The 27,284-nt window shown below is 45.8% G+C and overlaps 1 protein-coding gene across 1 annotated transcript in view; it reads left to right on the top strand.

Moving 5' to 3' along the window:
- The window catches only part of CCDC32 (coiled-coil domain containing 32), a 38,429-nt gene extending 11,519 nt beyond the window's left edge, over positions 1–26,910 (top strand). Inside the window, exons 2-3 of the mRNA XM_082242853.1 lie at positions 14,130–14,286; positions 26,606–26,910. Of these exons, the coding sequence (XP_082098979.1) occupies positions 14,130–14,286; positions 26,606–26,744 (296 nt within the window). The 3' untranslated portion in view covers positions 26,745–26,910. The remainder of the gene's footprint in view (positions 1–14,129; positions 14,287–26,605) is intronic.
- The last annotated feature ends 374 nt before the right edge of the window (positions 26,911–27,284 follow it).

Here is a 27,284-nt window from a genome sequence, read left to right on the forward strand (position 1 = left end):
TGAGACTACTACCATCTATCATCTGCACTGCTGCATAGATTGCTAGCTTTCCTGTCTACTACCATCTATCATCTGCACTGCTGCATAGATTGCTAGCTCTCACGTCTACTACTATCTATCCTTGCACTGGGTTAGTCTATCCTGTATTTGTCATCTGCTGTCCTCACCACCTGTTAGCATACTCGATACTAACCTATCTGCATTCCTAAATACCATCTTGAACTCTCCTGTACAAACCTATCAAGTGCTTACCATCCTTGTCACTGTTCACACCTGTCCCTTCAGCACATCACCTTCATACTATCATATACATCCTATCACTCCAGGAACATCTCATTGAGTGTGTATATATCTGTATGTTGAAGCTGACAGGCCCACGGTGATGAGTCCTGGAGAGTTGGATCTGGTATTCAACACATCTCTACATGACTACTGAGTGGAGATATTGCAGCTGCAAATCCAGCCTATAACAAAAACGCAGGAGCGTTACATCTGGTGACTGGCTAAATACCCCACCGCTGGGGTTAGACAGTTGGCTAGGTATCCTGTTGGCCAGAAACTTAGAGACCTATGACTTTTTATCCCTCAAGACAGTAGGCATCCCAATGCTGGGGTACCATGGGTCATCCACAAACTTAGCCCTGGGGTCATGTGACGACACCGGAACTCTGACACAGGAATGTCTGGTTACAACCGTGTAGCTTGCCTGGTTTCCAGGACTTTTTCTCCACATCAAAAGCCATCTAGGTTTCCTCAAAGCACTGGTTACCCGACATGGGTTTCCTAATGCAGGGCTCGACCAACTCCAGGCGCCATGTCACATTGGCGCTTTGGTTGCCCTGCTTTGCGGCCTTCTTGAGTGAGATGCTTTTATTGGGGAACTGGTGCCCTCTTGTGGTGGCCGTGGGTGTGACAAGTAGTCACTAACGGCGCTGAGTGTTTCCCCTGCCTGTTCTCACTGCTTCATCTGGCGCCCTTTGCTTAATGGTAAGTGGACAGGGAGTGTGGGGCGGTTGGTTGGAACAGCCTCCGTTCTAATCGCACCCTCACAAAAGATGAAAACAGTTTATTCATTTTTTTTTTATTCAAATATATATATATTTTTTTTTTATTATTTTTCATCATCTCCCTTCCAAGCCACAGTCACACATCAAAAGGCCCCTTTCACACAGGCTGTCTGATCAGGTCCGCCTGTCAGTTTATCAGGCAGACCTGATCAAACCCTTCAGTCTCCACTATGGAGTGGCGGATGTCCACTGACAACTGCCGCCATCCGATCCTGTCTGCCAAAAACAGACGGATGGTGGTCCCATTTTCCATCTGTCCGGGGGATCTAATCAGATGGCATTGGATGGAAATGGACAGGTAGTCCAATTCCATCCAATTGCCCTATAGAGGAGAGCGGGACTGTGTCAGTGTTCGATCTGCGTAGGTCAGTGTTCGATCTGCGTAGCGGAGTGGACAGGACCTGTCATCCGCCTACTCAGCTGGGATTAGCAGAGAAATCCTCGCTAAGCAAGCGGATTCTGCTTAGCGTTGGTGCCTGTATGAAAGGGGCTTAAGGTGGCATGAGTTACTGGATTACCTATTTCCCCCACCTTGCTGCACTGTCCTTCCCTAGTGAGCCACTGCCAATCACACCATCAAGCCAAGTACACACGGACCAAAATCCGGGCAACATCAGCTGGTTCAATAAAACTTGCCGCCATGCGGCCTGTGTGTATGGCAGCCGGTCCGACAAAAGCCGGCTATTCGGCATGGGTGAAAAAAACTGGCTCCTAACTTTTTTAGCTGGCTCCTAGATTACAAGCAAATTTGACAAGCCCGCCCTAATGCACCTGGAGTTGTAGCCGGCCTAACCCTATTAGCAATCCTAAAAGTAGACTGGAGTAGAATGGCTGGAGTGGAGGCAGAATGGATAGTGGCAGGATTGTGCGAGTTGGGAAAAACTTTCATTTCTTTTTGGGTTTGGCCACTGAGGTTCTGCATGTGAACGCAGGGCTTTGAGTAGGGGGAGCAGCTGATGGAAAAGAAAAGCTGGGGGATGGTGAAAAAGAGGGAGCAGTTGCTAAGGAGGATTTCTGAAGGATTGATGCAGGCAGCGGAGAAGAGGTTTTCTTCAAGGAGTTAAAGGACGAGTAGGGGCAGCAAGTGGAAAAAGGGTACTGACATATGGTTGGTAGTAGGGTATACTGTTCTGGAAATGTGGTTGCTGTGGGTGATGTAGAGAGAGATACTTGAGCAGGCAGGTGTCTGTAGCAGCAGGAATGGGTTGGTGCAAGCTGACTGAGGCTGAGTGCAATATATCTGACCATGTTTGTAGTAATGGTTTAACAAGATTCAGTTTACACTCTGCCTGTCTGATAGGAGACTGCACTGCTTTAATACACTCCACTAGTACCTGTTGGCAACATGCTGAATGGTGCTCAAAGAAAATAGCTGAATCATCCTCCAATACCCATACCAGTGATTCTACCTGAGCCATACTGAAGGGGGGAGAAAAGTCATCACTGCCTTTAGGAATACTGGACAAAGCCATTAAGCCAACTCCGCACAAACTTGATTCAATGGGTGAAAATCTCCACACAACATCCTGCCCTGATCAACTAGGGGATGAAGTGACCAGAAAAATATATCGGCACAAGCATAAATAGGTAAAATCAAAGCTGCTGAACACCTTGGTACAATAAACAACACCAAAATGGAAACAATAGAGAATATGGTGCAGCGCTAGATATGCAATAAGGATCAACAATAAATTAATTAAAATTGAATACAATCCATAGAACTATTAAAAAAAATCCATGGAAATGGGATAAAATATGCACAGAAAGTCACAATATGTAAGAGTTGATCAGTTCATTCATGTAAAAAGCCAAGAGAACGTGCACGGTGCAATGTCCTAATCCAAAGAGTGCTCACACACTGTGAAAATCCTCCACCGGTATTGCTAGCCTCTCACCTGAAAGCTGCAATACAAACAGCATAGGTTGTAACCACACACTGGCATCTGAAGACATGCACTCTGACCAGGTACGGCCACCAAGACTCCACTAAGCAATGCATGGATTCCTTATCCTCTCGATACTTAGCAGTATATGATCCACCATATATAGTAAAAAGAAGGCAGCACCATAGCGTAATAAAGTCTCAAAACTTTATTTATAACAGGTAAAAAGCCTCTTACTTGATGTCAGCAGACCAGGAGCATAAAACAATCGGTAATCTTTCTGGATAATGAGTGCAGCTGAAGAAGTCCTGCCCCCAGGGATGTAACGCGTGCGGAGGGAAGGAGGAGTCACCCGCAGTCCGGTTGGAGGACTGAGCCGTGCTCGCTTCCAGCCGTGCTGCAATCACCTGCACTCATTATCCAGAAAGATTACCGATTGTTTTGGGGTTTTGTTGGTTGGAATGTGCCTAGACTGCACACGAATTTTCTCGCCCGACAAAATTCTACTTCAGAAGTGATGTAATGTGTTGGTTTGCTTTCTTTGTGTTCTTTCTTCACTGAACATGCCCAGACTTGCTCATTAGAACTCCTACAGGATTCTGTTGGAGTTCCCAGTATATGTTGGATGTCTGTCTTTATCTTTCTTCTGGTAAGCGTTTAGCGTGCCCTTAGCATGCAGCACTGATTGTGGAAGAAGTCACAACATTTGGTGGAGGATTCTTTTCCCGCACTTGGTACCCATTTTTGGACTTCAACTGTTCTTTATTTATGGACATTATTTATTGTTTATTGCCATATTTATCCAACTGGTTATTATGGTATAATTTCAAGCATAGTTTACTGATACTTCTACATATCTTTGGTAAAAATAACCCAAATTAGTGGTTATTATTTAGTTTGTGTGAAAGTTTTATAGAGTATACAATTATTGAAAATTGATCACACCTGATGTACTGACGGCCTATCTCATTTCATGAGGCCCTGAATGTCAGGACAGAACAAATACACCCCAAATTACCCCTTTTTGGAAAGTGGACATTTCAGGGTATTTAGTAAAAGGCATAGTGGGAGGGGCGTGGCCGGCTACCGATGTGAGGGCAGCGCGGCTCCGGAGCTCTCTCTCTTGCTTGCCCTGATCCTTACTAGATCCTAGTGGACTCCGATCCCATACTCACCTCACAAGGTCATCTTTGACATCCTGATCCCTCGGTGCATCGGCGGACATGGTGAAGATTGGTCATCCCTGTCCGGAGGCACCTGGATTCCATCCGCCGGCCTTCCCGCTCGCAGTGTCCCAAGATGGCGCTGGCCCGCCACGGAGCTCAAGCCATCCGTCCTGCGGCTGCACAATCCTCGACGCTGGCTGTATCCATCACCCAGAACGGTGCTGCGGGGGATGCTGTCTCTCGTGGATCCTCGTCTTCCAAGCTGCAGGAAGCTGGGAGTACCCTTATTCTTCCTTCCCTGGGCTCCCCTGCTGCTTCAGAGCCAGACGTGGCTGTGGACAGGCCGGAGCCCACCCTGACAGCTATTATGGATGCCATTCATCATTGTCAGTTATCCATCACTACCCAGATAGAATCTGAGGATGGACTTGTCGTTCCTGAAACAGGATGTCCATAATCTCCGCCATAGAGTGGGCAACGCTTAACAACGCATTAGTGACCTGGAGGATGCCCACCGCCCCTTACAAGCCACTGTGACCGATTTGCAGAGGGGTCAGGCGGCCACGACTGGCAAGATCACTGATATGGAGGATCGCCTCCGGCGCAATAACCTGCGCTTTCTGGGGTTCCCTGATGGATCGGGTAAGGCCCTGGAATCCTTCATGGAGAAATTGCTTATTGACCCCTTTATGAAAGAGGTTTTTTCTCCTTTATTTGCCATTGAACGGGCACACAGGGTGCCACTACGCCCCTTGCCACCAGGGGTGCCACTTCGTCCTCTTCTCATTAAGCTTTTGTTCTCATTTAGCTTTTGCCCTTTTGTGAGAGGGAGGCTGTGCTTCGGGCCTCCAGGGATAAAGGTCGTGTCCTCTATAATAATGATGTTTTCTCCATCTTCCCTGACTTTTCTGCAGCTACTCAGAAGCAGGGGTCTCCTTTATGGCAGTTAAAAGGCGGCTGTGGGATCTACAATTGCCGTACAGTATGCTCTATCCTGCCCACCTGCAGGTCATTTTTCAAGACAAGGCTCACTTCTTTCAGGATCCTCGAGGCTGCGCAGTGGGTGGACTCCTTGGGCCATGGATCACCTTCCCGCCAGGATCGTCGATCTCCTCCTAGATGAATGGCTCTCTGATTGGTGACCGTGATGCTAGGCCCTGGGCTTGTCTCAGGGCGTTCTTCGGATCCCCTTTTGCCAACCTTTTTGGACAGATGAATATCCTTTTGCATTGGGATCGGGTACCTTTTTCCGTATTCCCTCCTGATAGATGGGCATTTTTGGGATGGGGGCTCCCCCCATTATCCCCTTTCTTTATTGTCTTGTTTTGTCTGCTGCAGGACGAGCAGATCCACGTTTCCCTGAATTAGAATTTTTCGTTGTTATGGGATGTGAAGTTCTCCACTGTTGGGGCCTGAGGGCCGGGTTGGTTAGAGTTGGGGGGGGGGGGGGGGGGGGTTTGTTGCTGTTACCTTCCTCAGCCTGAGGGACTTGGGGGTTTTTCTTTTTCTTTTGTTTTTTGGCACTCCTGTGTCTTTCGGGAATCGCACATTATGTCTTTTTTTGATTCTTGATGTCATGTTTTTCATTTGTCATGCTGTTCTTGTCATTTATCTTGCTACTGTGGTTATCATTTTATCTCATGCATATTACCTCTCCTTGGTTTTTCTTGGATGCTTGTACTGCTTTGGCGCTCGGAGAGTTGCCTTCCTTTTGGCTGACCTTTCGGATGCCAACGCTGATTTTCCCTGCACTCTTATGTCTACTCTTCGTATAATCTCATGGAACGTCAGGGGGCTTAACTCTGGGGTGAAGCGCTCTTTGGTGTTTGAATATTTGAAATTACATAGTCCTCACATTGTCCTGTTGCAGGAAACGCACCTCCAGGGTTATGGCCCTTAAAAGGGCACATGTAGCATATGCGCTGCATTCCACGTACTCCTCCTATGCTCGTGGCACGTCCCTTTTTGATCGCTAAATCAGCCCCTGTTACTATCAAGCAACTCAAAACAGACCGTTTGGGGTGCTTTATTATTCTGATTTTTTAATTTATGAGCAAACCTTATACTTTGGTGAATGTCTATGTCCCTCCGCCGTTTACTAAGTCATTCTTTGACCGAGTCTTGGGTTTGGTTTTGGAAATGGCTGAGGGACCTCTTATTATGGCGGGTGACTTTAATACGGTCCTCGACAATGCCCTTGACCGGTCTGGCGCTGTATCTTCCCAACACACCCCCTTACGCTCTTATTTGGACCTCTTGGACGCCTGGAGGTGGAAGCATGGGGGATTACTGAATACTCTTGTTACTCGAGCACACACAATACTTTGTCTCGGATTGACCTCTGTTTGCTCTCTCTGGAACTGCTGGGTCTACTTTAGGGGATCAGGTATCTCCCTCGGGCGGTGTCTGACCATTCCCCTCTGTTGGTGGACCTCGCTTTGGGGTCCCCTTCTAACTATAAACTTTGGAGGCTGAGCCCCTTGTGGCTAGGCGGACCCCGCGGTGACCGATCAGGGACTGACGGAGTTGAATTCCTACTGGGCACTCAATGGGCAGGGGGGTTCGGACTTGCTGACTTGGGATGCCTTCAAGGCTACTATGCGGGCACCTTTTCGTCTGCCGTGGGCGGCCCGACAGACCAAGTTGGTCGACACCGAACGGGCATTGCATACGACTGAGCGACCATACACCGACGACCCCACCCAACAAAACCACGCCTCTTGGAGGTCGAGAGCCCGTGATTTAGATCTAATTATTGTTGAGCGTACCCAAAAAAAGCTCTTGTATCAGAATCAAAGAATTTTTGAACTAGAGGATAAAAACAGTAGCCTTCTGGCCTACTTAGCTAGACCGGACTTTCAGCCTTGTGTCATTCCTCGGGTTACCACTCAGGCCGGTGTCATTGTGGAACAAACTCCTGATATTCTTTTTTTTTTCAGTTTTTTGTTGCTTTTTACTCATCTTTATACCAAACCAAAGCCCATTATACTATTGTTTCAACTTGATGATTTTCTATACGATATTACCTTACCCGCATTGTCGGTCGATCAATCTCGCTTTTTAGATTCGCCCCTGACAACGGATGAGATTGACGCAGCCCTGGCTACGTTTGCTCACAATAAGACGCCTGGCCTGGATGGTTTCCCCATCGAATGGTACCTTGATTATAGAGAGTTGTTGGTCCCTCATTTATTGTCTGTGTTTACTTGTGCCCTTAAGGAAGGACGTCTGCCGCCCTCTATGACGGAGGCTCTTATTGTGCTCATCCCTAAGCCACGCAAAGATCCTCTTCTCTGTGAATCATATCGCCCGATATCGCTTATTAATACTGATGTGAAGATTTTGGCCAAGGTCCTTGCGAGGCGTCTGAATGCGGTCGTCACGGACTTGGTAGGGGTGGACCAGTTGGGCTTTATTCCTGGCCGTTCCACCTCGATCAACTTGCGTAGACTCTTTACTAACCTTCAGATGACTCATGCTTCTGTGGGGTCCAGGGTTGTTGTGGCCCTGGACACCCACAAGGCTTTTGATTCCGTAGAATGGCCTTACCTATTGGAAGTGTTAGCGAAATTTGGTTTTGGGCCGGGGTTCATAAATTGGGTGAGACTTCTGTACTATCTCCCTTGCGCTCGTATCAGAGTAAATAATTTAGTGTCGGACTCCTTTCCTATCTTCCGGGGCACCAGGCAGGGATGCCCGCTATCCCCGTTATTGTTCGCCCTGGCCATTGAGCCCTTGGCTGCGCAGATCCACCTGTGTACGGGCATTGCGGTCCTTGTGATCAATGGTTTGGAAGAAAGTCTCCCTATACGTGGATGATATGTTGATCTATCTAGTGGATCGCTATCAATCTCTCCCCACTCTATTGACACTTATTGAACGCTTTGGTCACTTTTCTGGCTTCTGGGGGAACTGGAGTAAGTCTACTCTGTTTCCCCTGGACCCCCAGGCTATGCCCCCCTCTCTCCCATCTTGTCCTCTGCAGGTGGTGGATAGGTTTTGATACATGAGGATTGAGATTCAACTCCCCCTGTCTCGTTTCTTTCCGAACAATTTGGACCCCCCTGGTTGCCCGTCTCAAGTCCTCTTTGAAACTTTGGTCTAAGCTTCCACTTACAGTCTTAGGTAGGATTAATATATTTAAAATGATTTTCCTCCCCCGATTTTTATACGTGTTGAGTCATTCCCCGATCTATGTCCCCAAACGTCGCTTCCAGGCCATTGACTCGCTCCTGACCTCCTTAATCTGGGTGGGCCGGACGGCGCGTGTGGCCAGAGACGCCCTGCAGTTGCCAGTTGTCACAAGGGGGCTTGCGGCGCCCAACCTACGCCTTTATTATTTTGCCTCTCAGTTGGCCCATGCACATTGGTGGTTCCACCCAGAGGACAATCATGCTGTGGCGGCTTTAGAAGCGGCCATTCTTACCTCCTTCGAATCTCTGCAATATTTAATACATCGTAGGTCCACCATGAGCAGACCGAATGCTGCTATTATTTCTGTTGCCATATGAATTTTTGCGGCTGCAACCCTGGACGACACTGACCCTTGGGGCTGTGTTCCCCCAATGCCTCCCTTTGGCACAATCCTTGGCTGTGGGAGTTTTTTGGTCGGGAAGACAGTCTCCTCACACTAGAGGTCTACGAACCATAGCAATATGGCACCTTATGCAATATACTAAATGGAGGCTACAGGAAAATGGCACATGAGAGAGCTATATATAAGGGAGAGCAGCGTGAGGTCAGTCTACATCCCCCTGAGGAAGCTACATGACCCTGTGGCGCAATGCGTTGGGAAGGGGTCATTGTAATGTCACCCCAAGGCGCACACGATACTCCAGGATTGCGGTAAACATATTAAGGTGGATGAATACCCACGGTTTAAACCCTTGATTTTATGCTATTTATAGTTTGGTACACTTACAGCACCAATGAAATGTAAGTGTTTTGGACATAAGTTATTTTAACAAAGACCAGTTAATTTTTAAAAAAGATAAGCACTATGTATAGTTTTTCTTTTCTGGTGATTTGCATGAGTGGAAGTCTGACGCTAAGGACCATAGGAGTGGAACGTCTTAAAGATCCCCACAGTGAGGAAAAAAGGTGAGGGCACATCGGGTTAGGGGATAATCGCCATTACATGAAGAGTGTTGAATTAAACAGTGGTGGACACTATTGATATATCTGCACTTATGGAAAATATTGGTAACTTGTCTTATATGTTTGCTGAAATTGGAAGAACTAAAGGACATTGAAAGACTGTTCATATATTTATATCACGCATCCTATCTTTTATAATGCGAAGATAAGGTGGTATTAAAGAGACAGTAACATTGTTTAATTCTTTTCTATACCCACTGTATTGGGGCGTCTGCTAACAAGCAAGTTATTGTAATTAACCTGTAGTGAGTACAGATTTACTTTAGAAGAGACCTTTCCTAAACTTGTTATCTGCGATTGCTGACATTTAAAGTGTTATATATGGTCAAAATAGAATATTGTATATTAATTTCCACGTGTGATTAAATTATTTCTAGCCTACTTCTATTAATATGATCTTTTAGGTTTGTAAACTTACTCTCTGAAGACCCCCACACATTTACTTTCTTGAAATATATTCACTATGCCCCATGGGCAGGCACTGCTGTGTCACACATTTCACAGAGCCTGCCTTCTGAGCTACAGAAATACAGAATAGGAGTTTTAGAAGGTGGAGTTGATACAGGAATCAGTTTGCCGGCAGCAAGCTACCATGGAGTATGCATAATTGCCAACATTCTCAAAAAATTGTAGGGACCTAGCTGAAGTGGCAAAAATGTGGCGTGCGAAGCGCAGCATGAAAAAAAAGGGCGTGGTTTAGTTATGCTAAATATTGGGCGTGGCTTAAAGGAGGTTTGGTTAAATAGTCTGAGATGCCTTACATGGTGGAGAATCTGGCAATAAATAGGGAAATTGGGATGGAGAGAGAGAGAGAGAGGGAGACACTTTCAATTACTGTTCAGGCATAATTGAGTTTCTTCTTCCTCGTCTCTTGCAGCTTGCAGAGCAGCTTCATGCTAGAACGCTGAAAGCCCAGATACTCCTGAACACTTCAGTCCTCCAAACTTCCCTGCACACTTCAGCCTGTGCCAGCACCCCCATCACACACATTCTCCCATCACACAATCCTAGATTATTATTGCTACCCCATGTAACATCGGACATTCCTCCCAACCATGGGAGAGCTGACATTTCACTAAGAGGAGGAACAGGCTCCGAAGGTGGAGATGAGTGCCTCCTATCTATCTTCCCTCCCCAATAAATCAACATGATGAAAGGCAGACCTCTGGTCAAGGGAGGAAGAGCATGGCAACAATCAGCAAAGGATAAATAAATATACAAGCATAGCCCATATGATCACAGTGCCTGGCAAAATATAAAAATGCAAGTGAATGATGCATCCTCACACATCATGCATAAGAAGGAGCCCTTCAGTTTCATAGCTCCAGGGATAGATGTCTCTCCCTTCTCCCTCCTGGGTCTCCCTCCCCTGTTTGCACCAGACCTGTACAAGTGGTTTGGGCTGGGAAAACTGAGTGGAGGAAAGGTGAGTGGGGGTTGGTAGACAGGTCTGTGTACAAACCATGCTGGCAGCTCTCCTCTTGTCAAAACTTTGAAGTTCCCAGCTTCAAGCTCTGCTTCCAGTGAGTGCAGCACTGATTCAGCTCCAGACAGAAACCGTAATGGTTCCACCTCTTACCACAACACACAGCCGGACTCCTTGCCCTCCTGTGGGCACACCTGCTCACTCACGACGGAATTGGGGAGGTAGGGGGAGGGATCTCACTGGGTGTGCGTGACACAGCGAATTATTGGGATTCTGGCCAGGATGAGCTTTTCCCGGGACATCAGTCGGATTTTCGGGATTGTCCCGGGAAATCCATGACGGTTGGCAGCTATGGGTATGTAACCCTTAGAAATTGAAAGAAAACAACAGAGGAAAAGCTGCAAAACATATAGGGAATCCAGGAAGTTGTGGAAAGAGATGGTAGCAGACAGGCAAAACTCTCAACATGAAAGGAGACTTTATTGGATTGTGAAACTTTACTATGGTTTGTATTGATATTACAATGCCAGTTATAAAATGAAAATGTATGCTGTAACTATAGATCACCTTTAATGTGCTGGAAACGCTAGTTGCCTTACTGAGCTTTTTGCTTCCGTGCTTTGAGCCAGTAACATCCAGAGCAAATAAGATTTGAAAAAAGTTTTCTTCCCCCCCTCAAGTCTTTTGCGTAAATGAGGTCACTGCCAACAAGCGGCTAAATCTCTCCATAGCAACTGATTGAAATTGAATGTGTTTCTCTAAGACTTCAACTCAACTCCTAAACATTAGGAGTCACTGGTTGACTTCTGAAATATTCTGGAAACTGAATGTAAATATACTGCAGCATTCTGTTCCATCCTTCTATAATGAGCTTCTTTGGGGCGGAGACCATAATGGGAGCGCCTAAATAATGTGATTTTATGCGCTCCCATTTAAGTGTCAAAAAGTTTCAACCCACTGGTTGAAGGAAAAATGGACTCGCTTATGGGCTGCCTTGGATTAGCAGATCTTTACTAACAAATTAAAGCTGAACTCCAACTAACACTTTGTTTGCTGTACCTGCCAAATTTTTTTTTTTTTTTTTTTCCTTTTGAATAAAGGAATTTAAAAAAAAAAAAAAAAAACTACTGTAAAACACCCTGTTAGTGGTAAATGGTTTGTCTCAGCCCTCTAAGACTAAAGCCCCGTACACACACGCAGATCGTCGTCATACAAATGTTCGTCTTTTCTCCCCGGGATGTCGGTGTCTGTTGAAAAGTGCAAAGACAGCACAAGGACAGCACAAGAATTTTGTCTGCAGACTTCAGCTGACTGCAGAAGTGATGTCATGTAATGGTTAACTTTCCCTGTGTTTTTTATTTTCTGAGCATGCCCAGTCTTGCAAATCTGCGGTCTGTCGGCCGAATTCTGTACTGACAGGCGAACAATCGTCCGTTCTGGTGTCCGCAGACAAAAATTTTCATGTTTGCAAGAAAGACTTTTGTCCGCGGATTGTGCGCAGACAGCTGTCGGAGGCACCATACTAACACGCGTACAATCGGCAGATCTTTCGTCCGCCGACGTTTGTATGCCGACGATCGGTACGTGTGTACGGGCCTTAAGTTCAGACTTGTGTCCCACTGAAAAGTGTTTGGATTGCTCTGAAAAGTGTTTGGATTGCTTTTCAGAGGCATTTGAGAGGTGGTGAGGAGGCAATATGATGCCGCCTCACCGCTTGTTTAAATCTGTAAATGTCACACCAAAGTGCATGCAGTTGTGGGGTGTTTGTGCTGTGTCCTAATTTGTTTGAATGTGACCTGAGTGATGACAGCATGTGAACACCCCCGTCTGCTTCCTTCGCATGTTTTTAACGCAACCCGACTGCAAGTCTAAAGGACCCTTAATTGACACTTTTGCTTGGCAGCTTGGTTTGCTAAAGGAAGTAACAAAATAACAGACTCACTAGCTGCATCAAAAGGTGAAAATAAAGAACTTAAGAAAACGAAAGCAGCCACAGCATTTAGGAATTGTTATGCTGTAATGTGTTAGGGCTCTTTCACACTGACGTTCCATATGTCCGTTGTGGCAGGGCACATGGATCCGTGGTCGACGGAAGATACGTGTCACCGAGATTCCTGGCCTCGGTGAGATAAGAGCCGGTAATTCTGTGTCAGTAGCAGCTAGTGCTGTTTGACATTTTTCTATTTTAGTGTGGCTGCAAAGCCGAATCCGGGCCGGCTCTTATTGGGAGCAGTTAAGGTATGGGTGGGTGGCTGCTCCCCACGCTCCAGGCCAGGTCTTGCCTGGGGTTTATAAGGCAGACAGCCTAACAGGTGATTGAGAATTATCTCCATGCACCAGAAGGCTGTGGAAGTGAGTGCTGAGGCTGGAAAAGTTACAAGCAGGTTAACTGATCCGTTGCTGTGTGTGAACAGCAACAAAAAGACACAGGTGAATGGACTTGTTGCTGTGTTTAAACCTGCCTTAAAAGACTGTAGTTTTCCTTTTTGTTGGGTGTAAGTTAACACCAAAAAAGACTGTTACTTTTGTGTTCCTGAAGTGTAAATAAAACACTCCTGATTTATTTGAAGAATCATCTGTTTGCCTCTATACTGCACCCGCAAATCCTACAAGAGCAAATCCCCACACCGTATATCACCTTATCCGTTTGCGGGTGATATACGGACATAATGAATGTCTATGGGATTGCGAATGACCATCCGCTGACATCCGATTTTCATCCTTTCAGTTCTGTTCCGTTTTTTGGAACGGAACAGAACCCTATTTTTGTTCCGTTTTTAAAAAACTGAACGGATGCAAAATCGGATGTCAGCGGTGTCATCCGCTGAGATCCGCAATCCCATAGACATACATTATGTCCGTATATCATCCGCAAACAGATGGGATGATATGCAGACATACGGAGCGGATGACACAAGTGTCATCCGTGTCCGTGGAAAAAAAAAAGTGCCGGAGCGGATCGCAATACGGTCCGCTCCGTGTGAAAGAGCCCTTACTGTTTTTTGTCTTTGGGCTTAATACAACTTTAAGGAACCTTTAGATAAACTCCTGGCTAAAGCAGATGCTACATTCAAAAAATAAAAAATTGCAGGTAGGCTCTTTAAGTGTAAAACACACTTACCTGCCTGCTCGCAATCCCCTGAAGAATGTACATGGAGCTGCACATGCACCATTCCGTTTACATTTCTGGAACAGTGTGCTGGGATGAATGACTCCTACACATGCGCTGGAGTGATGTCCTACTGCACAATTTATTAAGATGGCCAAGGACAGGTACCTAGAAGATGGCAGAGCGGGGCCTCCATGGATGCTGACCATTGGAGAATAGGTGAGTATTCCTGCCTTTAGTTCCACTTTAAGAAAAACTGTTCAACGCATGTAGGTGTTTTCTAGTCATTTCACTGTGGTAAACCTGTTTCTCTGTCTTCAGAACGTAGGTTACAGAAAATTAAAGGTCAGACCCATGAAGTGACTTCCAAAGAAATGTTACATTCTTTAGGCCAGGCAAAGAAGGAATGTTGGGATCGATTTCTCCAAGAGACATATGAACCTGAAGCTTATGTTGGAACTAGTGATATTGATAGCAGGTAGGTGTGAATACACCAATGTTTATCATGATCTAGAACAATTAGGCCTCATGCACACAGGACTTTTTTTTTTTTTTTTCCTCCACTGGACACCTTTGCTCCAGGGAAGGAAAAAGCTGTGGAAAAAACGTGGCCAAATCCGCATTTTGCAAACGTGTTTTAGGTGCGTCATAGATTTGGGCGTTCATTGATTCCATTGGCCAGAATATTAATTTATGCTGGCCATTGGAGTGAATGAGCTCTCAAGCGCTAAGCGTGCTTTGCGTTTAGGCATCTTTAGGTGCATCTAATGTTTTTTGTTTGTTTGCCAAAATTCTCCTCTCCTGAATGTACGAGTGATGTTTTTTTTTTTTCTGCCTGTAAACACCCTTGTCTCTAAATCAGTGGTTCTCAACTCCGGTACTCGTGACCCACCAACGGGCCAGATATGCAAGATAACTAAATTACATCACAGGTGATCTCATTTGCTGCTCAGTGATTGCAGTATCCTAGTCTGCATCTCCCCAAGGTAAGGCCCATTTCACACATACGGTCCGTTCAGTTCATCAGTTCAGTCACGTCAAAATGTATCAGTTGTCATCCGTTTTTCGTCAGTTGTCATCCGTTTTTCGTCAGTTGTTGTCCGTTTTTCATCAGTTGTTATCCGTTTTTCGTCCGTTGTCATCTGTTTTTCATCCATTGTCATCCGTTGTCATCGGTTTTTCAGCCGTTGTCATCTGTTTTTCAGCCGTTGTCATCTGTTTTTCATTCGTTGTCATGCGTTTTCCGTCCGATCCGTTTTTTTGATGGATGAAAAATAGGGCATTCATCCGTTCAAAAAAAACGGACATTGATGGAAGCGGATGAAAATGGATGTTAACTGATGATCATCCGTTGTCATCCGTTTTTACATAGATACATTGATGTCCGTTTTTCATCCGTCAACGGATGGATGAAAAACGGACAGCATGTGTGAAAGGGGCCTAATACTTAAAATCTGGCTTGTTAGTGGGCCCCGAGGACCGGAGTTGAGAACCACTGCTCTAAACGCTTGTAAACGCCTATGAGGCCTTACAGCTAACTGGTAACAAGGAAGCACTTGATTAACCACTTCAGCTCCGGAAGGTTTTACCCCTTTTCTAACCAGGCCATTTTTTCGATATGACACTGTGTTGCTCTAACTGACAACTGCGCAGTCATTCGATGCTGTACCCAAAATAAACAGATGTCCTCTCTTCCCCCCCCCCCCCCCCAAAATAGAGCTTTCTTTTGGTGGGATTTGATCACTTCTATGACTGCTAAGCCCTGCACTGTCCTCTCTGTCCTCCTTTCCCCCTCTCCCTACCTGTCAGTGCCTGCCCCCTCCCCTCCTCCTGCTCTTATATTTTTAATTTAAAATCATCCCATTCCCCTCTGTAATATAACAAGTGTGCCTGTGTTATAGAAAAAATATGCTGATCTGTACCTAAATCAGAGTGGCTCCCGGCGATCGCATGACCACTCTGCTCTCCTCTCTTCCCCTCCTCCCCGGCTGACATCAGCGGCAGTAGTGCTTGGCTGGAGCTGTCATCCGGGCAGAGGAGAAAGCTGGGGAGTCAGCTGAGGGCCAGAAGGCGCTCTTATAGAAAAAATATGCCGATCTGTACCTATATCAAACAGGTACAGGGACACTTATTGTATTACAGAGGGGATTCAATGATTTTATAAGTGGCTTAATTATGTGCATTAAGATAAAAAGCCTTCTGTGTGCAGCAGCCTCCCTCTCGCCCCCCCCTTAATACTTACCTTAGCCCATCTCAATCCCGCAATGTCCACGAATGCCTCGGCTGCCCCCAGGATTCTCCCTCCTGATTGGCTGAGACACAGCAGTGGCGCCATTAGCTCCCACTGCTGTCAATCAAAGTCAGTCAGCCAATGAGGAGAGAAAGGGGGTGGGGTCGGGCCACAGTTCTGTGTCTGAATGGACACACGGAGCTGTGACTTGGCTCGGGTGCCCCCATAGCAAGTGGCTTGTTGTGGGGGCACTCACCAGGAGGGAGGGGCCAGGAGAGCAGAGGAGAGACCAGAGAAGAGGAGGATCAGGGCTACTGTGCAAAACCAACTGCACAGAGCAGGTAAGTATAACGTGTTCGATATTGTTATTTTTAAAAAAACAAGTCTTTACAATCACTATAATCTATTTTGTTCTTGTAAATACATTTAAATGCATTTTGTTATTTTGTTATCTGTTCAATATGTGCATAAAATACCCTATTGGTCTTACCAAAAACCTTGTGAACTGATATCTCCTTGTGTTCTTTGCCTCTGCTGCCTGTTTTTATTTAGCAGTGGTCTCATTTATTTCTGACACTACAAAACACTTCCAACTATATGGAGAAGGGGAGAGTACTCCTGTTCTAAAGTGACAACGCTGCTCCTCCATACCAACATTACAGCATGCGTTGTCACACTAAAGTGTTACTGGCAGGATCACTAGTCAGTCTGGAGATCTTTTTTTTTCTCTGCTGCATTTAAGTCTAGGCCTCATCACAGCCCCCAGCTGGTGGAGAAACTGCACACTGATTCGTTTCTATCTGTCATCAGTGTTAATTTTTGGCAGCAATTTTGGATTTAGTTTTAGTCCATCTTTTGATTAAAATGCCATTTTAGTTTTAGTCCTATTTTAGTCATCTAAATTATTTTCGTTTTAGTCATATTTTAGTTGGCTAAATTCTACAGTACATTTTAGTCAACTACAAATCAAATGGGTTTAGGTAAATTTGTAATGCATTTTTTAAACATTTCTCTAGAATTTCCAAACTACCGTATATACTCGAGTATAAGCCGAGTTTTTCAGCACATTTTTTTGTGCTGAAAACGTCCCCCTCGGCTTATACTCGAGTCAAGGAAAAAAAAAAATTCCCTGTCCGCTCCGACGGGCTTAAGCTTTAAAAATGGCGCCGCCCGTCGCATACATGTCACCGCGCACGCGCCGCCGCTCGTGTAATTTCGGCTATTCCCGGCCTCTCCCGAGCGGCCGGGAATAGCCGAAAGTATACGAGCGGCGGCGGCGCGTGCGCAATGGCGGCGCGTGCGCCATTTTTAAAATGAAGGCGCCTCTGGAACAGGTAAGTGAAACAGCTTCACTACCTGCCATTATGCAGGGCTGCGGGCACACTACAAGGGATGCAGTGCTGCGGGCATGGTCCACCTGTACCATGCCCACAGCACTGCATCTCCTGTAGTATGCCCACAACCCCGGATCCTCTTTCACCATGCCAGTACCCTGCATTCTCCTGCACTATGCCAGTACCCTGCATTCGCCTGCACCATGCCAGTACCCTGCATTCTCCTGCACCATGCCAGTCACCCTGCATTCTCCTGCACCATGCCAGTAACCTGCATTCTCCTGCACCATGCCAGTCACCCTGCATTCTCCTGCACCATGCCAGTACCCTGCATTCTCCTGCACCATGCCAGTCACCCTGCATTCTCCTGCACCATGCCAGTCACCCTGCATTCTCCTGCACCATGCCAGTCACCCTGCATTCTCCTGCACCATGCCAGTCACCCTGCATTCTCCTGCACCATGCCAGTCACCCTGCATTCTCCTGCACCATGCCAGTCACCCTGCATTCTCCTGCACCATGCCAGTCACCCTGCATTCTCCTGTACCATGCCCGCCGCCCTGCATTCTCACCCTAGGCTTATACTCGAGTCAATGATTTTTCCCATCTTTTTGTGGTAAAAGTAGGAGCCTCGGCTTATACTCGGGTCGGCTTATGCTCGAGTATATACGGTATATGGTAATTATATACTCCTGGTGTAAAAATCTAATAATTATTCATGGTATTAATGTTTAAACATGCACTACAGACACAGATTTACCCATTGTGATTTATAACGTCTTTATAAATAAAGCTATGTTTCATAAACACAAAGATTGCTTTTTGACAAACAGAAGTGCAACTCTAAAATACAAAAAAAGAAACTGTAGACCCTTTTGGCTGTAATGTCATTGCACATATTATCTGAATATACTACCAACATTATTAGGAAAAAAAATAAGAAAGGCCTTTATTTTTATTTCTCTATCGCTCATTGACAGACGTAGTCCTCGGTGATACAGCACCTTCGGGTTATGTCGCCTCCACAGGAGTAGGACTAGACAGGAAATAAAAATGCTCTGGTCACACCCTAGGGGCAGTCCCCGAGGGTATATCCTCTCTCTCTCTGCCACAGCAAATCAGTTTTTTTCTGTCTAGTCAGGAGTAAGGACCTAGATACCTTGTTGGGATCTTCGGTCCTGGCAGGAATTTGTTCTTAGAAAAGATTTTTTTAGACAGCTTTTTTTCTCCAGTGTTCCTGTGAGATCTTCAAGCAAGAAAGCTGAACTGGGCGACGGGCGGGATGTTGAGATCCAGTGGTCACCCCAGTTCAGCCTACGAGCGCGTGCAGGCCATAGCTCCGCGCTGGGTCGGCCGCGACATAGTCCCACTGGAGGGGACTGACCCTGCGAGTTAAACGTCTCGCTGAAACGCCAAGGACCATGAGTCACGGCGTCCGTATTGGTCGACAGCCCTCCAACTTCGGTGGAGAGGGGTACTGTCAGGAGTTGGCGCCCGCCTGGTTCCGGTATGGTGAGTAGTATGTTCCCCTTTTCCCCCTGACGGGTCTTGTGGTGAACGCGGGCCCCTCTCTGTAATGGTAAGGATGGGTTCCCCTCTATCCTATAACATAGCACAGATCCCCCTATATTGAGTGTGATTTGTGTGTACAAAAAGCCAGCAGGCTTGGTTTGGGAGCTGACAATCGAATTACAAAGTATGTTTAAATGATTGTAATATGTGGCAGCACTGAAATCTTACTGTGTTACTAGAAGTATCCTACCTGTCAGAAGCCACAGGACAGGTATGCGGCTTGCCAGGTCATTCCTCCAGCTGAAGCAGGTCTCCCGACGGCCACGCGGTTCCGCCAGGGTTCGGTACCGCCGGTCAAGCTGATCTCCATGAGAGAAAGATTTTGCGATGCCTAGTTACTCTGCAGGACGCCGCTATGCTGTAACAGACCGCCGTAGATCGCACGAGGCCGCCATTATGGCGTAGCCTCGTGTCTGCAGCATGGGGGCGGCCATGTTTGAGGTGATTCAAACACCTCGTGGAGCTAGGGGAGGCGCCGGAAGGCGTGCAGAGGGGCGGAGCCGCCTCCTTTCTTCCCGGGCAGCCAGCCAAAAGACTTCCTGTTTGTGGACACAGCGCTGTAACCTGTTGCAGTGAACTCTGAGCATCAAGTGGTGAGCCTGGGGGTCTATCTCTCTCTCTCTCTCGATCGATAGGGATCCCTAGCAGGTAACACTGAGGGGCTTTTGTGGCGCTGGGGGTCTGGAAAAAAAAAAAGTTTTTTATTTAAGTTTGGATTGAATTTTCCGGGTAGTTACTGGAATAATCATGGACCCTGCCACACAAGTACCCCCACCTGTTTCCCTCGAGGGGGCCACGGGACCCGCCGGTGCACAGAGTATGGATGCATTTACAGCAGTTTTGGAGTCTATGGTGGCTCGGGTGGAGGCGGCCTGTCAGGGACGAGGGTCAAGAAAGCGACCCCCGCCTACCCCTATATCATCTGACACCTCTGACTCAGATTCAGAGATGGTCACTGCAGCTGCAGGTCCCTCTGCAAGGGCTGTTATCTCAGGTAAAGTTCCCTCAGACAGTGAGGAGGACGTTCATTCTTCCGCCATAATTCAAGAAGAAGCATTGGTGGATGCACTAGTTGTGGCGGTGCGGGAAACCTTAAGACTTGAGGTTTTACCGGCAGAGGCAACTGAAACAGAGATTCCCTTTGGTACTAACAAGCCCATCAAAACGGTGAAGGTTTTTCCTGTACCCAAGTGTTTTGGTAATAAAATTAAAGGAGAATGGGAGCATTCTAAGCGTACCTTTACTATTTCCAAGCGTATTGCTAGACGCTATCCGTTTGAGGAATCCCTCATTAAGAAATGGACAGTACCACCAGTGGTGGATCCACCTATTTCCAGGCTGAATAAAGCCACGGTTATCCCAGTGGAGGACACTTCGTCCTTTAAGGATCCGGTGGATCGAAAGATGGAAGCGGAGTCCCGCACTATCTTCTCCCTGATAGGGTCAGCATTTAGACCAGTAATTGTTATTGGTCTAGTTTCCCAGACACTAACGGAATGGGCGAGATTGCTACGCCAAGACCTTAGGGGAAAAGATATTCCCCAGGGAACATCTGATTTGATGGAACAGATTATACAAGGGCTACAGTTTGTCTGCCTTGGATGCTACCCCCCCTAATAGGGCATGCATCTATGTCAGCGGTAATCCTCAGACGTGTGCTGTGGTTAAAATGCTGGTCAGCTGACCTAGGTTCCAAAAAGACCTTGACGAATCTCCCTTTTCAGGGGAATCGCCTATTTGGGGCCACCCTAGATGAAATCATTAAGGATGCCACTGGGGGCAAGAGCACTTTCTTGCCACAGGCTGCTAAAGCTAAGGGACCTCGCAACAAGCGAGGACCTTTCTTTACCGCGTTCGCAAAGGGTTCGCACGCCCGGCTGGAACAAGCGGGAAAGGCAAGACTCCTCCAGGAGGGTTCAAGAAAGGCTGGTCGGACAAACAGAGGACCGACTCAGCCAAACCCCGAAGCAAAGGATTACACCGCCTGAAGGTGCGCCCCCACCCGGGTTGAGGGTGGGGGGATGTTTTCACCGGTATTCAGGACATTAGATCGAGCATCGACTACTACTACCGGTGCGATTCTTCCCTTCCAACATTTAAGTACTACAGGGAGCGGTAGTCCCCGTTCCCTGAACAGATCTTTTTCTTTACCTTTTCCTAAGATTAGTCTCAATTCCCCACAGGAATCGGATCTGGTTGACCAGACAGACCAAGGAGCCTCTAGCCGGGTGACTTCAGTCCCTGAGATTCAACCAGGAGAGATCACCGTTCCTGATAGGAATCAGGTGTCGGATAAATGTGTGGGAACAGAAAACGACCAGACTTTCTCGGATGGTCGGGGCCAGATAGCTCTAGGGACGCCTGGTTCAAATCCCGTCAGTGCCAGTGGTCCTAGAAATTCTAGGCTGGCCTCATCAAGCCGGCCTGGCCGACTTGGACTTGCTAGTCGCGGACGTTCCGTGGGAACTGCGTCTCAGGGAGTATCTGCGGTCTCGAGGACCAATCTACCATTGTGCTTTACAGTCGCTGGTTTTAATGGCCTGGCCATTGAGACCCAAGTACTGAAGGACAGAGGGTTGTCAGCTTCAGTCATTCCTACCCTTATTAAAGCAAGAAAAGCGACTTCCAGCAGAGTCTATTATCACACATGGAAGACTTATATCGCGTGGTGCGAATCTTTAGGATTTCCTCCACGTACCTATTCGGTGACTCGAATATTGGCCTTTTTGCAAAAAGGGGTTGAGCAGAAACTAGCCTTGAGCACCATCAAGGGTCAAGTTTCAGCATTAGCAATCTTCTTTCAGAAACCTTTAGCTACCAAGTCCTTGGTGCGGAATTTCATCCAGGGGGTGCGGCACCTGGCTCCACCAGTCCGCGCGCCCTTACCGCCCTGGGATCTTAATTTGGTTTTGTCGGTTCTACAGAAACCTCCTTTTGAAAACATCAGGGAGATTCCCTTGCTTACTTTATCCCAGAAGGTGGCCTTCTTGGTGGCTATCACTTCTGCACGCAGGGTGTCAGAACTGGCTGCTTTATCATGCCAGTCCCCATACTTGGTGATTCATAGGGATAAGGTAGTACTTCATCCTAAGCCATCCTTTCTTCCAAAGGTGGTTTCAGATTTTCATCTGAATGAAGATATTGTACTACCTTCCTTGTGTCCTCAGCCCAATCATCATCGGGAACATGCGTTGCATTCCCTGGATGTGGTTCGGGCAATCAGGGTATACCTGAAGGCTACGGAATCGTTCCGTAAGACGGATTCACTTTTTGTGATCACGGATGGCCCCAGAAAGGGGTTGCCTGCATCTGCCGCGACTATTGCCAAATGGATTAGACAGACGGTGGTACAGGCTTATTCTATTAAGGGTCGGAGTCCTCCGTTCCCTGTTAGGGCGCACTCCACTCGAGCGCTCAGTACTTCCTGGGCCTTTCGCCATCAGGCGTCAGTGGTCCAGGTATGTAAGGCGGCCACCTGGTCGTCGGTACATACCTTTACAAAATTTTATAAAATTGATGTGATGGCATCGGCGGATGCCTCATTCGGCCGCAAGGTTTGCAGGCCGCAATTTGAGGAGACCGGTGGTCTACCTCGAGGGTTTTTTTTTTCTGTTTGAAAATTTTTTTGTTGAGTCTCATCATTAAGGATGAGCATTGTAAACTTCTAGTTGGCACCGGTTGGGCCTTCTAGATTTGGATTTGATTTCCATTTTCCCACCCCTCATTTGTGATACTGCTCTGGGACGTCCCGAAGGTGCTGTATCACCGAGGACTACGTCTGTCAATGAGCGATAGAGAAAAATTGATTTTTGTAAAATCTTACCGTAAAATCCTTTTCTCTTAGCTCATTGACAGACGTAGTACCCGCCCCTCTGTTTTTTGAGTTGGGTTGGGTTAAATTCTCTAAACACTGCTTTTGTGACATAACTGATTTGCTGTGGCAGAGAGAGAGAGGATATACCCTCGGGGACTGCCCCTAGGGTGTGGCCAGAGCATTTTTATTTCCTGTCTAGTCCTACTACTGTGGAGGCGACATAACCCGAAGGTGCTGTATCACCGAGGACTACGTCTGTCAATGAGCTAAGAGAAAAGGATTTTACGGTAAGATTTTACAAAAATTCATTTTTTTTAGCAGCTTACTTATGCTTATGCGGGTAGTGCAATACATGTTTAAAGTTTAATGTGCTATTATTACAGGCTCTGGATGGAATTGTATTGCCGATTTAGAAATGGCCAGCAGAGTAGTGTTAATTTTTATGTCAATTTTCAATTTAGATTTAGTCTTTTGACTAAAATGTCCTTTTAGTTTTTTAGTGATATTTTAGTCTTCTTACTAAAATGCCATTTTAGTTTTAGTCATCTGATTTTTTTAGTCGTACTTTTGTAGACTAAATAGTGTTAAATTTAGTCGACTAAATTTAACACTGTCTGTTACTCTATCTACTCCTATTACCATGTTCCTTGCAGACACATGATCCCTTCCTGGTATATAGTCATGAGTGTGTGTCTTTGTTTTGTTTTTTTGCGAAAGTGGGAGCTACCTATGAGGCTTATTTAAAGCAAATCTGCCACAGCCCTTTTTTTTTTTTTTTTTTTTTTATCAATTGATCAGTTTGAGCACCATGTGATTGTGACAGATTTACTTTAAAGTAGGTATAACCCTGATTGAATGGCCATCAATTTGCTAAAACCCTGTGTGTTGAGCAATTGGCATTTTTATTTTATTCTTTTTTAATATAAAATACACTTTTCACCTTTTTTATTTCCTGCAACCATTTACATGATCTCCATAAAATTGTGTTATTAGTGTTAAAGTGTTATTGCTCAGGGTGGATTTCTTGATGATGACAGCAGTGGACCATGTCAGCATAATCAGCATAGGCTCTGTTGCTTGTAGTCTCCGTAGGAAAACTGTGTTAAAGGGTGACCATGCAAGAGAACAATTAAGAGATAAGCAGTGCCTGAGCAGGATTACCAGGTTTTTTTTTTTTTTTTTATGAAAAATTGACAGGAACACGATTACTTTTGAAATTATTCTAAAATGTCAGTGTTTTATGAGATTTTAGGGATTGTGTTTACATATACTGTACCTTTAAAGGATAAGTTCAACTTTTTTAAAAAAAATATATAAATGCACATTCATTGGTTAAAAAAATAGGTTGGGTAAAAAAATAGTCAACAGATCGTGGGTGATATTTTAGGCTCCTTCCAGCTTTCTACCTGTACCTCTGGGCTGTCAGCTTGCAGGGAGGGAGTGTGAATGGACTACGAGCATGTCAATCCGTATGCTTGTGGCCCATTCAATGTCCAAACTTGTCTGCTGCAGTGGGTTATAGTACTTGTAGTTTTCTTGCTCACAGATCCCTGTGAACTAATGACATGACTGTGTGGGCAGAGCCCCGCATAACTGTGCTGTTTTTAAAAGGAGACAGTGGGTGCAGGCAGAGGATCCTATGCCTGTTGTCACAGGGAGGGGTTAATGGGGGGGGGGGGGGGAAGGTTGCTAAACATGTTACATCCTTAATACAGGTGTAACATGTAATGCGTTTAGAAGGTGAACTTAGCCTTTAATACTCCTGCATTATCAGCAATGAATGATCATACACTGCTCAAAAAAATTAAAGGAACACTTTTTAATTAGAGTATAGCATCAAGTTAATTAAACTCCTAGGATATTGATCTGGTCAGTTAAGTAGCAAAGGGGGTTGGAAATCCGTTTCAGCTGCTTTGGTGTTAATAAAACTAACAGGGGCACTAGATGGGCAAAAATGATACGAGCTCCAAAACAGAATGGTTTTACAGGTGGAGGTCACTGAAATTGTTTTTCTACTCCTTTTTTCTGACTGTTTTTTTCACTAGTTTTGCATTTGGCTAGGGTCAGTGCCACTACTGGTAGCATGAGGAGATGCCTTGACCCTATAGAGGTTGCCAGGCATTCCAACTCCTCCAGGATGGCATATCAATACGTGCCATTGACAGAAGGTTTGCTGTGTCTCCCACCACAGTCTCAAGAGCATGGTGGAGATTCCAGGAGACAGGCACTTACTCTAGGAGAGCTGGGCAGGGCCAAAGAAGGTCCTTAACACATCAGCAGGTATGTACAAGGAGGAACACCAAGAACAGGATGAGCACTGCCAGAGCCCTACAAAATGACCTCCAGCAGGTCCCTGGTGTAAATGTCTCTGGCCAAACAATCAGAAACAGACTTCATGAGGGTGGCCTAAGGGCCCAACGTCCTTTAGTGGGCCCTGTTCTCACTGCCCCCCCCCCGGCACCATGGAGCTCAATTGGCATTTGCCATTGAACACCAGGAATTAACAGGTCCACCACTGTGCTTCTCACAGATGGGAGCAGGTTCACCCTGAGCACATGTGACAGATGTGAAAGGGTCTGGAGAAGTCGTGGAGAATGTTATGCTGCCTGTAACATTGTTCAGCATGACCGGTTTTGGTGGTGGGTCAGTGATGGTCTGGGGAGGCATATCCATGGAGGGATGCACAGACCTCTACAGGCTAGACAATGGCACCCTGACTGCCATTAGGTATTGGGAAAAAATCTTTGAACCCATTTTCAGACCCTACGCTGGTGCAGTGGGTCCTGGGTTCCTCCTGGTGCATGATAATGCCCGGCCTCATGTGGCGAGAGTATGCAGCCAGTTCCTGGAGGATAAAGGAATTGATACCATTGAATGGCCCCCACGCTCGCCTGACCTAAATCCAATAGAACACTTCTGGGACATTATGTTTTGGTCCATCTGACGCCACCAGGTTGCACCTCAGTATCTTCAGGAGCTCAGTGATGCCCTGGTCCAGATCTGGGATGAAATATCCCAGGACATCATCCGGTGTCTCAAAAAGGAGCATGCCCCAATGTTGTCAGGCATGCATACAAGCACATAGGGGCCATACAAACTACTGAGTACCATTTTGAGTTGCAGCAATGAAATTTCAGAAAAATGGATTAGCCTGCTGCATTATTTTTTCACTTTGATTTTTGGGATGTCTTTGAATTAAGCTTTTTGTAGGTTGATCATTTTTATTTCCACCAAATTATATGGCATTCTTTTGTTTCTAACACATTACCCAGTTTATATCAGTATAGATATCCAGCATGATATTTTTCTCCATTGACATCTGATGTGTTTCAAAGCGTTCCTTTAATTTTTTAAGCAGTGTATACAAAGCTCATTCCTAATTCACAGAATGAGATTGTCAAGCATATAAATACAAGCAATTTAAAAAAAGAAAAAAACTCAAGAATAAGTAAACAAAATATCAAATTTATTGAGGAAAAAGCTTAAAAACTGGGGACGTAAAGACTCCTTCTACACAAGATTCCAAACTGAGCATGGACCCTCAGCATCTTTGTGTGTGTAGGAGGTGAGCATACATCCGGGAGCAACTTCGAGAGGTGACCGCTTTGGATTGGTCACATGAATGAAGGAAGCCTGCTGGAGCCAGGAATAAGCTAAGTAGTATAAAAAATGAGCATTTAACCTATGCAAGGCCCACTGCAAGAAAGACTTTTGTCTCATTTCCAGAGTTCAGCTTTAACATATTAAATCACAGCTCATTATCCTTACTTAAACCAAACTGCCTTGACTTTATTTTTAGCTTCCTACGCCTATTGATTTCTTCTCTTTTCAATTCTCACATTTCCAGCACGCTAGAACATTTGAAGCGATGGATTCAGCCAGAGAAAGTGGCTCTAAATGCAGAGGAAGTGCAGTGTCTAATACCTGGCAAAACTTCCCCGAAAAATGGTGACAATGAGCAGGACAGTGCAACTGCCGAGCAATAAGAACATGGATATTACCTTTTACTAGGCTTTTGTAAATCTAAAGATCCAATGTCCACAAAGATTGATGTATGGAGGCGGTTCATTTTCACCATTTACACTTCAGCTTTTTATGTACTCCTGTCATTCCATTTTTTTTTTTTTTTTTTTACATAAAAACCTCTGACCTATTTCTTTTTTTTTTTTTTTTTTTTTCTCTACCAAAATATTTGTATTTTATTGCAACATTTAATTATTGTATATAAAACAGAACCTGTGTTTTTTCCTTAAGTAGACTATTTGTATACTTGTGTTTCCTGTGCTGTAATAAGAAATAATTATGACTAAATAAAATATTTGATGTACAAAAAAATCACTTTAAAGGTCACCTGCCCCCCATACAGACTTGCACATAGCTTACCAACATCTATTAACAAGCAGCCAAAACCTAAAAAAAACGGTACCACTCAGATGCCTCGGTGAATAGTATCTCCACCGAACTGGCTACATTGATGGCTGGTCGGGAAAGACACTAGGTTGTCGAACTCAAATTGGACTATAGGA

The sequence above is a fragment of the Pelophylax lessonae genome (assembly GCF_965119305.1).
Source record: "Pelophylax lessonae genome assembly, chromosome: 13".
NCBI classification, from domain to species: domain Eukaryota; kingdom Metazoa; phylum Chordata; class Amphibia; order Anura; family Ranidae; genus Pelophylax; species Pelophylax lessonae.